The 13,334-nt window shown below is 50.4% G+C and overlaps 1 protein-coding gene across 1 annotated transcript in view; it reads right to left on the reverse strand.

The window, feature by feature from the left end:
* The window catches only part of CDH17 (cadherin 17), a 37,702-nt gene that overhangs the window by 4,061 nt on the left and 20,307 nt on the right, over positions 1-13,334 (reverse strand). Inside the window, exons 10-14 of the mRNA XM_064153988.1 lie at positions 10,307-10,383; positions 8,353-8,544; positions 5,111-5,355; positions 2,448-2,578; positions 605-841 (exon numbers count right to left, since the gene is read on the reverse strand). Of these exons, the coding sequence (XP_064010058.1) occupies positions 605-841; positions 2,448-2,578; positions 5,111-5,355; positions 8,353-8,544; positions 10,307-10,383 (882 nt within the window). The remainder of the gene's footprint in view (positions 1-604; positions 842-2,447; positions 2,579-5,110; positions 5,356-8,352; positions 8,545-10,306; positions 10,384-13,334) is intronic.

A 13,334-nucleotide genomic window follows, 5' to 3' on the forward strand; every position in this document is an offset into this window, starting at 1 on the left:
CTGGCTACAGTCTCCCTTTAGGTAGTTGTAGACAGCATTGAGCTCTGCCCTGAGTCTCCTCTGCTGCAGGCTGCACACCCCCAGCTCCCTCAGCCTCTCCTCATAGGGTTTGTGCTCCAGGCCCCTCACCAGCCTTGCTGCCCTTCTCTGGACACCTTCCAGCACCTCAACATCTCTCTTGAATTGAGGGGCCCAGAACTGGACACAGCACTCAAGGTGTGGCCTGAGCAGTGCTGAGCACAGGGGCAGAATAACCTCCCTTGTCCTACTGGCCACACTGCTCCTGATGCAGGCCAGGATGCCATTGGCTCCCCTGGCCACGTGGGCACACTGCTGGCTCATCTTCAGCTACTCTCTACCAGCACCCCCAGCTCCCTCTCTGCCTGGCTGCTCTCAGCCACTCTGTCCCCAGCCTGTAGTGCTGCTTGGGGTTGTTGTAGCCAAAGTGTAGAACCCTGCACTTGGCCTTGTTAAATCTCATCCCATTGGCCTCTGCCCACCCATTAAGCCTGTCCAGGTCCCTCTGCAGGGCTCTCCTACCCTCCATAAGATCCACACCTGTTCCTTGCTTGGTGTCATTATAAGAACAGCACTGTCAACTTACCATTGAATTTTGAGATTTCCCAGTTACTTCTTGCAGGCAAATCATCAGCCAGAGAAAAGCTGAATGATGAGTACCACCACAGTTCATCAGCATCCACAGCTTGGATCAAAGCTCTCTCTCCTCCACTGAGTGGGTAGCAGAAGAAAGGAGGATTATCTGTGTCCAAGCGTGGAGGGTTGTCATTAACATCTTTTAAGTGCAGCACCAGAGTTGCCCTGGATTGCTGAGCTGCATTGTCTGTAGGGTTCAACAGAATGGAAAGTTACATCACTTTGGGTTGCTGTGTCTGTAGCCATAGTGTAGGTAACCATAGAATCAACCAGGTTGGAAGAGACCTCCAAGCTCATCCAGGCCCACCTAGCACCCAGCCCTAGCCAATCAACCAGACCATGACACTAAGTGCCTCATCCAGTCTCTGCCTGAACACCTCCAGGGATGGTGACTCCACCACCTCCCTGGGCAGCCCATTCCAATGCCAATCACTCTCTCTGCCAGCAACTTCCTCCTCACATCCAGCCTAGAACTCCCCTAGCACAACTTGAGACTGTGTCCCCTTGTTCTATTGGTGGTTGCCTGGGAGAAGAGCCCAACCCCACCTGGCTACAGCCTCCCTTCAAGTAGTTGCAGACAGCAATGAGCTCTGCCCTGAGCCTCCTCTTCTGCAGGCTGCACACCCCCAGCTCCCTCAGCCTCTCCTCATAGGGTTTGTGTCCCATTAGACAGGCTGCAGGAGGTGGTTTGTGTGTGTTCACATCCAAGGTGAGCAGTGCTCTTTGGAGTGCTCTGCTAAATGTGACATTCCCTTAGTTTCCCATTTCTCTTCTTTATAAACATTTATCAAATCCCCTCTCAGTCTTCTCTTCTCCAGACTAAACAGCTCCAAGTCTCTCAGCCTCTCCTCACAAGCCATGCCCTCCAGTCCCCTCATCATCCTCCTAGCCCTCTGCTGGACCTTCTCCAGCAGATCCCTGTCCCTCTGCAACTGGGGAGCCCAAACCTGAGCACAGTATTCAAAATGAGGTTGTCTCACCTGCTTCCCTACTTCCTATGGGAAGTCATTCAAGATCAGACTCGAGGTAGCCCTGTGCAGCCTGATCTAATTCACAGAACCACAGAACTTTAGAGGTTGGAAGGGACCTCCAGACATTGAGCCCAACCCCCCTGTCAAGCAGGATCATCCAAGGGTACTTCACACAGGAATCCATCCAGGTGGGTTTGGAAAGTCTCCAGAGAAGGAAAACTCCACAACCTCTCTGGGCAGCCTGCTCCAAGGTTCCAGCATCCTCACTGTAAAGAAGTTTCTCCTCATGCTGAGGTGAAACCTTCTGTGTTCCAATTTGTAGCTGTTGCTCCTTGTCTTATGGCTGCAGACCAGCAAAAAGAGCTTGGCCCCCTCCACTTGAAACCCACCCCTCAAATACTTACACACATTGATCAGATCTCCTGTTAGCCTTCTCTTCTCCACACTAAACAGCCTCAGGGCTCTCAGTCTCCCTTCATAAGGAAGATGCTCAAGTGCCCCAGTCATCCTCGTGGCTCTCTGCTGGACTCTCTCCAGCAGGTCTCTGTCTCTCTTGAACTGGGGAGCCCCAGACTGGACACAGTATTCCAGGTGTGGTCTCAGCAGGGCAGAGTAGAGGGGCAGAAGAACCTCCCTTGCCCTACTGGACACTTTTCCTGATGCACCCCAGAGTTGGAAGTGTCCCTGCTGACTTCAGAGGGGTTGGACAAGATGCCCTTCAAGGGTCTCTTCTAACCCAATGCACTCTGTGAATCTGTCAAGCCTAAGCCTCCACAAAACACTAAGGGCAGGGAATTCCTCTGCAGTTGCTTCATCACTTACTCATCTCTGATGCAACAACATCCACTGTGTATATCTCCTGTTGCTCTCGATCCAAAGCAGAAGCAGTGTGTACCTGCCCAGTGGCTGGGTCAATCTTCAGCCAGCCCCTCACATCACCTTCCAAGGAGTATCTTTGGAAAGAAATAGGATTAATAATCATAATAATGATGAATACTGTTCCAAATCAGGGAAAAAAGTGCTGATAAAGCAAACACTTCTTTATTGAGTTTACTCAAGCAGCCTGGTTGTGATGATACTCAGAGAGAGGATTCTTGGGAGTGCTACAGCCAACCAAGAGGCACAGACAGAGGAAAGGGGACCAAGATCACTGAGAACAGCAGTGACAGCAGAACTCTGCCCACACCACCACTCCTTCACTCTGCGCACTGCAGCTCCATCTTCTTCCTCACTGAGAAACCTGGCACCTTCCTGAGCTTTTGATGCCAAAGTGTGCTCTGTCCCAACCCCATGTGCTTCTCTCCCATCACACCTCCCACATCTTGGCTTTGGTGGGGGCACAAGCCAAAGGGTGGGGATCAGAGGGTGCAATGCAGCCAGGCAGCATTTTTTTGGATCAGCCCAGGGCTCCAAGGTTTGGTTTGAACTGTGGTGCTTATCTCCTGCCAGCCTGGAGCAGCCTGGAAAGTGGAGAGCTTTAAACTTCACCACTTAATTATCTTTCTATATCATCAATTAAAAAACACCAACCAAGGTGTCTGGGTGTTTACTCACAGCATTGCAGTCACGACCATGTCACAGGCTCACAGGATGTCAGGGGTTGGAAGGGACCAAGGAGATCATCCAGTCCAACCCCCCCTGCCAGAGCAGGACCACACAATCTAGCACAGATCACAGAGGAACACATCCAGACAGGCCTTGAAAGGCTCAATGGAAGAAGACTCCACATCCTCTCTGGGCAGCCTGTGCCAGTGCTCTGTGACCCTTGCAATAAAGAAGTTCCCCCTTGTGTGGAGGTGGAACCTCTTGTGCTGCAACTTACCCATATGACCCAGTTAAAGCACAGGCAGATAGGACCTCATCTTTTCATTCACCATTTTGGTTCTTTCAGTACCCCTTGCTTTAAAATCAGTGTATTGACATCTTGCACATCTTGTTACACTTTTAAGTTGATGACCTTTAACCTACTCTTTTTAGCAGCAGAAATGTGGTTTGTGCATATGACTTCTTGTCATCTGTCATCACCCCCTCGAGTTTCTGGACTGTGTGGCTCACTCTGAAACCACTTTGACAGAAGGCCAAAATTGTTAAGTTCCCAAAAGCTAGAGGGAAAACTTCTGGGGCTGCAAATCCACAGGAAGCCTCACAGTCATATTCTCCAACCCCATTTTAACTGCTTGGTGGCCACCACCAGAACGAGAGGACACAGCCTCAGGCTGCGCCAGGGGAAATTTAGGCTTGGGGTGAGGAGAAAGTTCTTCACTGAGAGAGTCATTGGGCACTGGAATGGGCTGCCCGGGGAGGTGGTGGAGTCGCCATCCCTGGAGCTGTTCAAGGCAGGACTGGACGTGGCACTTGGTGCCATGGTCTGGCCTTGAGCTCTGTGCTAAAGGGTTGGACTTGATGATCTGTGAGGTCTCTTCCAACCTTGGTGATACTGTGATACTGTGATACTGTGTTAAGCTGAATTTTAGTTGCATCTCAAGGATGGTTTGTTTCAGGTTGATCTGCTCAGCATCCCAGCTGGGAATCGTGCAGCAAGAGCCACAGATAACTCTGATTCCACTGCATAAGGCACATTTACACCATGCAACACAGCACTCTGCATAGATCCATGAGCTGCCAGGGACTTGAGGTGTCTTGATCGTACAACAAGGTGTTGGACCACCAACTGAGCCAGGCTGAGGTTTTGCATCTCACTCACAAGTGTGGGAGTTGTCTTTGCATAGAGCTTTTCACTCACGGTGGAAGCAGGCATCACAGGCTCACAGGATGTTAGGGGTTGGAAGGGACCCAAAGAGATCATCCAGTCCAACCCCCCTGCCACAGCAGGACCACACAATCTAGCACAGATCACAGAGGAACACATCCAGACAGGCTTTGAAAGGCTCCAGAGAAGGAGACTCCACAACCTCTCTGGGCAGCCTGTTCCAGTGCTCTGTGACCCTCACAGTAAAGAAGTTCTCCCTTGTGTTGAGCTGGAACCTCTTTTGCTGCAACTTACACCCATTGCTCCTTGTCCCAGGAGCTTTGGCTCCTAGGCTTTGGTAGTTGGAAAACAAAAATCAATTAACTGCCAGTTGTAGGCTTGAGTTTCTCTTCAGGTTTGTGTTTGCCTGGAGAAAAAGCCAAGTGCAGTTCCCTGTGAGACATGAAAAGCAGATGGGGCTCTACTGGTTCCTAGGGGCACACAGAACATGCTTCATTTGCTAAAGCCATTATGGACATGAAGACCCTCAGACCTCTCTCCTGGACTCATAGGTTGGCCTCCATCCCTTTTTAGTTCCCTGATTCAAAGGCCCCACTGGCTGCTGCTTGTCACAGCACAGAGATAAAGCTACTCAGAAAACTTTGCCCAGCAGCCTGCTGGAGGTGGGTCACCATCCACCACCCCAGCACACCTCCACCTTCTACCTTCTTCTAGAACCATTTTCCATATCCTAGATTGAGCAGCTGGTGGTTGACTGTTGTTTAGTGCCCTTTACCGTACAGCATCCCCCTCGGGATCATAGGCCTCCACCACCACGAGCAGGGTGTTGACAGGGATGTCTTCAGACACTTCTTCTCTGTACACAGGCTTGTGGAAAACAGGTGGCTCATCCACATCTGTCACAAAGACTTTGAAGGAGGCAAGGGAGCTGGAGTTGTACTGCACCCCTTCCACTAGCGGCTCGGGGTTTGTGGCGTTGATCACCAGGTTGTAGACTGGAGCTGCTTCAAAATCAAGAGCCTGGATGAATTGGGAGAGGGTGGGGGGGAGGAAAGGGTGGTTTAAGCAATGGTCCCTACTAACCTGGTGTGGCCATTTGAGCTGATCCTCTAGCTCAGACATAGGGGAGAGATGAACATGCCAGGGATAGGCCACATAAATGGCATCGATAGATAAATTAATATCATTTCATTGGAGCATCAAGAACTTAATGTCTAGAAGCACAGTTTGTTCTCCCCCTTCTCCCACTGGCTTCTGCTGCTGCAGCTTCACCTATCTTCCCCGGCTGCTGTTTTGGCTACTGCTGCTTCTGCTGCTTCGCCGCCGCTCGACCTCTCCCCCATCTCCCTTAAGGTTATTGTATTGTTGTTGTTTTTTTCCTTCCTTCCTTCCTTCCTTCCTTCCTTCCTTCCTTCCTTCCTTCCTTCCTTCCTTCCTTCCTTCCTTCCTTCCTTCCTTCCTTCCTTCCTTCCATCTTTCTCTTCCTTCCTTCCTTCCTTCCTTCCTTCCTTCCTTCCTTCCTTCCTTCCTTCCTTCCTTCCTTCCTTCCTTCCTTCCTTCCTTCCTTCTTTCCTTCCTTCTCTAGTTATTATTTCTCTTTACATTGTTATACTATAAGAAAATACAATTTCATCTTTCCCTGACTTTCAAAAAAAAAAAAGGAGGGGGGTTTGTGTTGTGAATTTTCTTCCTGGGGGAGGGATCAGCCCAAACCCGGGACAGGATTCTTTTTGGCGCCCAACGTGGGGCTAGAGGATCAGCTCAAACGGCCACACCTGGTGTCCTGGAGTCCTGTATACCCCTAAATTCCTCTCCCTCTGTGGCTTGAATGGGAGATGAAAAGCCACCTGTTCCCCCCCCCCGCCCCAGCCTTGCCCTGCAGGTGTGAAGGGGGTGAACAGGGACCCTTCCAGCACCGTGCAGTGCCCGCGCTGGGATTGGGCTGGGATTGGCTGTGCTCTTCGTGCCTAAGCAAGTGGTAACTCTGCTCTTTGTCTAGAGAGGGTATAAATATTGGGGGCTTCCCGCTTTTGGGGTGCCCGCCTTGGAGTTCATTCCTGCCTGAGCATTCGTGCCTGCCTGAGACTTCTCCCCACCCCCCACCCCCTCGCCTGGCCTGGCCTGGATACAGGAAGAGCTCCAAAGGACTGCTACAGCCATTAAGGTCCTTTTGTGCAAAGCCTAACGACTCTTAATGACCCTCCTGCAGCTGCTGAAAGGGAACAGAGGGACAGGCCACAGGATGAAGTCAGCCTGATGGTGAGTTATTTTGGCTCAGCTCAGCTTTATTAGTAAGAAAACTGCTATAATTTAATAGCTAAAGCCTTTTCCAACTTCTGACTTCCAAAATAGTCAGGTTATCATAGAATAGAATCATAGAATCAAGCAGGTTGGAAGAGACCTCCAAGATCAGCCAGTCCAACCTAGTACCCAGCCCTAGCCAGTCATGGCATCCTGTAGATATTCTCAAGGCAACTGAATCTGGTAATTAAAATTAAATTAGTTTCTGTATCTAGTTTTGGGGTCAGGCTGTTGGGAAAACAAAACAACTCTATTTTTGTATAAAAGTCCTGACTTGGCCACATTAATTCCCTGCCTCTGCAACACCTGGAGTGCTGCATCCAGCTCTGCAGCCCTCAGCACAGGATGTGGACCTGATGGAGCTGGGTCATAGGAGGGGCGTGAAAACAGCTAGGGGGTTGGAGCAGCTCTGCTAGGAGGATAGGGGCTGAAGGAGCTTGGGATGTTCAGCTTGGAGAAGGGAAGGCTCCAGGGAGACCAAATAGCAACTTTCCAGTAGCGAAGGGTGCTACAAGAAGGATGGAGAGAGACTGCTTGCAAAGGCCTGCGGTGACAGGACAAGAGGCAATGGCTTCAAACTAGAGGAGATTTAGCTTGGGTGTTAGGAACAAGTTCTGCACCACGAGGGTGCTGGAACACTGCAACAGGTTGCCCAGGGAAGTGGTTGAGGCCTCATCTCTGGAGGTATTCAAGCTCAAAAAGGCTCTGAGAAACCTGATCTATTGGAGTATACCCCTGCTGACTGCAGAGGGGATTGGTCAAGGTGACCTTTGGAGGTCCATTCCAACACAGATCATTCTAGGATCCTGTATGAGGGCAGGGAGAATTGGAACTAGCTGACCCTTGTGGTCCCTTCCAACCCTGACTGATTCCATGATTCTATGCCCACAGCCCATGGAAGCAATTAGCTGCCTTTTTCTTTTGCAGAAACACCACTGCAAAATCCCTCAAATAATGTCTTTTTCATTACTATTATTATTCTTTATGGTGCATAAAGACCATTTCATTGGCCTCCAGAGAAGAGGCCAGCAGCAGAGCCAGGAGAGGGAGCTGCTGGTGGCAGTGGTTGGTAGGAGACAGCAAAGGCAAGTAGGTATGCCTGAGCACATCACAGGCAAAGCATCTGAGCCCCAAGAGTCTGCACCATGCTTCAGGTAGCCTTGCTCCACTACTAGCCAATGCCCTCCCCTGCAGATCATCACCAGGACGGTTCCTGTTGATGGCAAAGATCCATATAAAAATGGAGGGGGGGAATTAAACCCATCATAGAACCACAGAATCAAGCAGGTTGGAAGAGACCTCCAAGATCATCCAGGCTCACCTAGCACCCAGCCCTAGCCAGTCAACCAGACCATGGCACCAAGTGCCTCATCCAGGCTTTGCTTAACACCTCCAGAGATGGTGACTCCAGCACCTCCCTGGGCAGCCCATTCCAATGCCAATCACTCTGGCAACAACTTCCTCCTAACATCCAGCCTAGACCTCCCCTGGCACAGCTTGAGACTCTGTCCCCTTCTTCTGTTGCTGGTTGCCTGGGAGAAGAGCCCAACCCCACCTGGTTACAGCCTCCCTTCAGGTAGTTGCAGACAGCAATGAGGTCACCCCTGAGCCTCTCTTCTCTAGGCTAAACAACCCCTTCAGGTAGTTGCAGACAGCAATGAGGTCACCCCTGAGCCTCTCTTCTCTAGGCTAAACAACCCCAGCTCACCCACTCACCTTGTTCACCTTAAGGAACCCTCGGTTTGTTTCAGGATCTGTCTCTATGATGAAGGTGTTGTTTGGATCTCCCTCCTTCACTTGGTAAATGATGTAGGAGCTCCCTGTGCCAGGCTCATCTCCATCTGTAGCTTGAATTTCTAGGAGCACTGTTCCTACTGGGAGATTTTCAGCAACAGTCACACTGTCATACTGAGGAGAGAGAGATTGTTGAAACAGGACACAGCAAGCAGCATCTGTGGATAAAAGTCTGAGCAATACAACAAGTTTGTGGCACACAAGCATGGAGGTGTTTTAACCCAGAGCAGCTGTTTGAGGGCGAGGAGCTGAGTGCATTCCACTGCAGAGGTGTAGCCAGGTCAGAGGGGTGTACAAGAGCACTGCAACAGTGCAGGTGAGTTCTCTTGCTGAGCAGGGCAACCCAGAGCTGTGAGATGGGCACTAGAGTCTCTGCAAAGTTTCTTTAGCCCCTGTCAAAGCTGATGGGTTTGCTGCCAGTGGATAAGCTGCTAGTGCAGCAGGAGTCCCACACCTCTGGCTCCTCATAAAATCATAGAATCAGTCAGGGTTGGAAGGGACCACAAGGATCATCTAGTTCCAACCCCCCTGCCATGGGCAGGGACACCCTCCCTAGATCAGATTCCTCTCTTGGAACCACTCCATATAGAATCATAGAATTACAGAATCATAGAATCAAGCAGGTTGGAAGAGATCTCCAAGATCAGCCAGTTCAACATAGCACCCAGCCCTAGCCACTCAACCAGACCATGGCACTAAGTGCCTCAGCCAGGTTTTAACACCTCCAGGGACAGTGACTCCACCACCTCCCTGGGCAGACCATTCCAATGCCAATCACTCTCTCTGCCAACAACTTCCTCCTAACATCCATCCTGGACCTCCCTCATGCAGTGCTCACAACCACAAGGCTGCTTTGAGCATTGCAAGCACAGCCTCTCTGTACTTGGTGAGCACACTAGCCACTGGCTGCTAAGTATTTGTTTGCTCTGTGCACCACAGGCCATGGCCACACCATTTACTCTCCAGGCTCAGGGGAGAACACATTGCTATCTACAACTGAAGGGAGGCTGTAGCCAGGTGGGGTTGGTCTCTTCTGCCAGGCACCCAGCAACAGAAGAAGGGGACACAGTCTCAAGTTGTGGCAGGGGAGGTCTAGGCTGGATGTTAGGAGGAAGTTGTTGTCAGAGAGAGTGATTGGCATTGGAATGGGCTGCCCAGGGAGGTGGTGGAGTCGCTGTCCCAGGAGGTGTTCAGGAAAAGCCTGGCTGAGGCACTTAGTGCCATGGTCTGGTTGACTGGCTAGGGCTGGGTGCTAGGTTGGACTGGCTGATCTTGGAGGTCTCTTCCAACCTGCTTGATTCTATGATTCTATGATTCTATGCCAACACCCTCACCACAGGAAGAGGCAGGAGCCTGATACCTGTTCCAGAACCAAAAGCCAGCAGACAGATGTTAGGACATGGGTCACTGGTCATTGCTTGTGCTTAAAGCAAACAGAGCCTTTGATTTCCATTCACCTTCTGGCCTTTCTGGATACATTAATAATGTGTTTGGAAGGGAACTTGGGAGATAATAGGGAGGTTTCTCCCTATTTATTTGCTTTAGTTGATGTTAAAGTCTCTCCTTCCCCCTTTGCCTGCCGAAGTTACATTCCTGGAGTAAACCACTTTAACAGAATCATTCCTTTCTGTGCACATAGTTTTCCCCTGAGCAAATGACTTAATACTTCAGAATTAACCAGGAGTCAGTCCCAGTGCTCACTATCTAGGCAGGGCTTTTACGCAGGCTTTGCAGCAAGACCCAGCCTAAATTCTCACTGCTGGATTGCTCTGTTTCTTATTATGTAGATGGTTAGCTCCCCACTGAGATTCTATAGCCGTGGAATGCAGTGCTCACACATTTGTCAGGCATCAAAAGCAGTGCTGCAAATACTCACATCTGACTTCTCAAAGATGGGAATCTGGTCGTTGATGTCAATGACATGCACTTGCACCTCGCAGATCGTTTGGAACACTGCGTGGAAAGAGAACAAACGTCATGGCAACCCTCCTGCTGGAAATAGCTGTCCTCCAAAAGGGTTCACTGGGAGCAAAAGCTGAGTGCTGCCAACTGCCCACACCAAGTCGAGTCCTGCTGTTGTAAGACACACTTGAACTCCAGCATCGCTTTGTCAGTGAAAACCTCACTCTCCCTCTCACTGTTCATCTTCCCAGTTCCTTCAGCGTTGTCCCATCCTGTTTTATTTCATCTCAGTGCTGTGTCAGTGAAAACCTCACTCTCCCTCTCACTGTTCATTTTCCCAATTCCTTCAGCATTGTCCCATCCTGTTTTATTTCATCTCAGTGCTGTGTCAGTGAAAACCTCACTCTCCCTCTCACTGTTCATCTTCCCAATTCCTTCAGCCTTGTCCCATCCTGTTTTATTTCATCTCAGTGCTGTGTCAGTGAAAACCTCACTCTCCCTCTCACTGTTCATCTTCCCAATTCCTTCAGCATTGTCCCATCCTGTTTTATTTCATCTCAGTGCTGTGTCAGTGAAAACCTCACTCTCCCTCTCACTGTTCATCTTCCCAGTTCCTTCAGTGTTGTCCCATCCTGTTTTATTTCTTTTCATTTCGATTCATTTCAGTGCTGGGCTCCACAATTCAAAAGAGATGTTGAGGTGCTGGAAGGTGTCCAGAGAAGGGTGTCAAGGCTGGTGAGGGGCCTGGAGCAGAGCCCTGTGAGGAGAGGCTGAGGGAGCTGGGGGTGTGCAGCCTGCAGAAGAGGAGGCTCAGGGCAGAGCTCATTGCTGCCTGCAGCTGCCTGCAGGGAGGCTGTAGCCAGGTGAGGTTGGCCTCTTCTGCCAGGCAACCAGCAGCAGAAGAAGGGGACACAGTCTCAAGTTGTGGCAGGGGAGGTCTAGGCTGGATGTTAGGAGGAAGTTGCTGGCAGAGAGAGTGATTGGCATTGGAATGGGCTGCCCAGGGAGGTGGTGGAGTTGCCATCCCTGGAGGTGCTCAAGCAAAGCCTGGCTGAGGCACTTAGTGCCATGGTCTGGTTGATTGGGCAGGGCTGGGTGCTGGGTTGGACTGGATGATCTTGGAGGTCTCTTCCAACCTGGTTGATTCTATGATTTAATTTCATTCCATTTCATTTCCCAGAATCACAGAGGAGCAACATTTGGGAGAGACTTCCAGAGACCATCAAGTCCAGCCTCTGCCAGAGCCAGATCACCCAGGACAGGTCACACAGGAACACATCCAGGTTGGCTTTGAAATTCTGCAGAGAAGGAAATTCCATAACCACTTCAGGCAGCCTGCTCCAGGGCTCCAACACCCTCACCATAAAGAAGTTTCTCCTCATGCTGAGGTGGAACCTTCTGTGCTCCAGCTTGTGCCTGATGTTCCTTGCCCTATGCCTGGGCACCACCAAAAAGAGACCAACACCCACCCCTCAGATACTGATAGACATTGATAATGTTTCCTCTCAGCCTTCTCTTCTCCAGACTGCACAGCCTGAGGGCTCTCAGTCTTTCTTCATAGGGAAGACTTCCCTTGCTGTTTTTTACCATATCCCTTTACCAGGACAAAGGTAGCTATGAATTAGGTTTCTCAGTATCACCTTTGCATGTCAAAAAGCAAGACCCAGGTGGTTATGCTACCCTGTCCTCTTGGTGAAGCATCAGGTAGCACTCATAACTTGGTTACAGCCAGAGTTACATTTCAGACTGATGTAAATCTACTTGAGCAGGGACAACCACAGCATCAAAGATATGTCACTGTAAAAGCATACTCTGGTACTGTGCTCTTCATATGTAGCTGTATGTCACACTCTGTCTCCAGGCACACTGCTTTTGATGCAGCCCAGGCTGCCATTGGCTTTCTGGGCTGCAAGTGCCCATTGCCAGCTCATGTTCAGCTTCTCCTCCATCAGCACCTCCAAGTCCTTTTCTGCAGGTTTGCTCTCGATTTCATCATCTCCCAGCCTGGACTGATATCCCTAGGTGCAGGACCTTGCACTTTGCCTTATTGAACCTCTCAAGATTCTGCTTTGCCCACCTGTCCAGACTGCCCATGGCCTCTGGATGTCAACCATCCCATCCTTCAGTCTTGTACACACTTGCTGAGGGTGCCTCAGTCTCCCATCCTTCCATCTTGTCACTTGCATCTCTCAGCTTGGTGCACACTTGCTGAGGGTGCCTCAGTCTCCCATCCTTCCATCTTGTCACTTGCACCACTCAGCCTGGTGCACCCTTGCTGAGGGTGTCTCAGTCACCCACCCTTCCATCTTGTCACTTGCACCACTCAGCTTGGTGCACATTTGATGAGAGTGCTTCAGTCAACCATCCTTCCATCTTGTCACTTGCACCACTCAGCCTGGTGCACCCTTGCTGAGGGTGTCTCAGTCACCCACCCTTCCATCTTGTCACTTGCACCACTCAGTTTGGTGCACACTTGCTGAGGGTGCCTCAGTCTCACTGTCTGTATCATTGACAAAGATATTGAACAGCACTGGTCCCAGTACAGACCCTGGAGGGACACCACTTATGACCCATCTCTGTCTTGACTTCAAGCCATTGACCACTACCCCTTGGATGCTACCATCCAACCAATTCCTCATCCACTAGACAGTCCACCCATCAGGCTGAGGACAGGCTGTCCCCCTTGAGCAGTACAGGCTTATACAATGCATAGAACCATAGAGTCAACCAGGTTGGAAGAGACCTCCAAGCTCATCCAGTCCAACCTAGCACCCAGCCCTGGCCAATGACCCAGACCATGGCACTAAGTGCCTCATCCAGGCTTTTCTTGTCAGTGGTTTATGATTTCACAAGCTGAAAGCTAAGGAATATTCTAAACAAAACTGTTTGGATAGAGTCCAAACAAGCATCCAAGCCACATTACCAGCTTCTCCCTCTGCAAGGTTTACAAACCATCTGCCCAGCTGATGCTGTTTCATTCACAGACATGTCATATTGCCTTC

This window comes from Pogoniulus pusillus, chromosome 14 (genome assembly GCF_015220805.1).
Source record: "Pogoniulus pusillus isolate bPogPus1 chromosome 14, bPogPus1.pri, whole genome shotgun sequence".
In the NCBI taxonomy this organism is placed as follows: Eukaryota; Metazoa; Chordata; class Aves; order Piciformes; family Lybiidae; genus Pogoniulus; species Pogoniulus pusillus.